Source organism: Arachis ipaensis, chromosome B04, assembly GCF_000816755.2.
Source record: "Arachis ipaensis cultivar K30076 chromosome B04, Araip1.1, whole genome shotgun sequence".
Taxonomy (NCBI): Eukaryota; Viridiplantae; Streptophyta; class Magnoliopsida; order Fabales; family Fabaceae; genus Arachis; species Arachis ipaensis.
In genome coordinates, this window is record NC_029788.2 from 109,832,663 (window position 1) to 109,833,631 (window position 969).

General features: G+C 42.3%; 1 protein-coding gene across 1 annotated transcript in view; it reads right to left on the bottom strand.

Annotated features, from left to right (window-relative positions):
• Positions 1–769, bottom strand: part of LOC107639616 (alanine--glyoxylate aminotransferase 2 homolog 3, mitochondrial) — a 13,410-nt gene extending 12,641 nt beyond the window's left edge. Inside the window, exons 1-2 of the mRNA XM_016343164.2 lie at positions 398–769; positions 94–324 (exon numbers count right to left, since the gene is read on the bottom strand). Of these exons, the coding sequence (XP_016198650.1) occupies positions 94–324; positions 398–658 (492 nt within the window). The 5' untranslated portion in view covers positions 659–769. The remainder of the gene's footprint in view (positions 1–93; positions 325–397) is intronic.

Genomic DNA, 969 nt, shown 5'->3' on the forward strand with positions numbered 1-969 from the left:
AGAGTAGGGAGGCGATGTAAGATCATGAGATTGGCAACGGTATAGAGGATCATGAGACAAATTATTATTATTATTATATAAGAAAAAACGCACCTTTAGATTACCGGGGAGCTTAGAAGCCAGGGCCTCAGCAAAATCAGCAATGGAATGGTTCAGATACAATACTGTAGAGTGCTGCAATCGCTTTGTTTGTTCCACTATGGCCGCGACCACATCAGGGTGGCAATGCCCGCAGCACACAGTAGCAATTCCCCCGAATGCGTCAAGATACCTCCGTCCCTTATCATCAAACAGGTACTGCATCTTTCCGTCCACTACATTCACCTGCACCATCCACGCCGATGAAAAAAATTAGTTATAAAGGAGGAAAAAATGATCAGGTGTCGTGTGTGCTCACCGGAGTCTTGTAAAGGTGCATAATGGAAGGGCTGAGGTACTCCCGACGCTTTGCCAAAATTTCGTCCGAGGCAGGGCCGGTATACAGCGGCGGCACATAATCGAACGGTGGCAATTCCAACGAAGGTACCATTGCTGATGCTGCAGGGACATCTTTCGTTTTTGTGGCCCGCTGAGAGAACGCCCTCCAGAAAAGTTGGTGCTGTGGCCAAGAAGATGATCGGCGGCGGAAGACAAGCCTCGCTGCTGCGGACGCGGGCATTTTCTCTTTTGGCAGATGCTGAAGGATCCGACCTGAGAAAATGCTTCAAAGAAAGGAGAAAGGATACGAGAGAAGCAAAACATAAAATGGACGGTGGAGGGAATATCGGAAGAAGTATTTATAGAGTAAAGAGGAAATGGTGGTATTAATGGATAGTATAAATTAATATAGAAATATCATCTTCTTTCATTAATTATAAATGCAGTACTCTTTGAGTATTCCTTTATATATTTATTGTTAGAATACATTAATGGATGTTATAGAAAAAATAAATATGATATTTTTATAATTAATTATAAATACAGTAATAT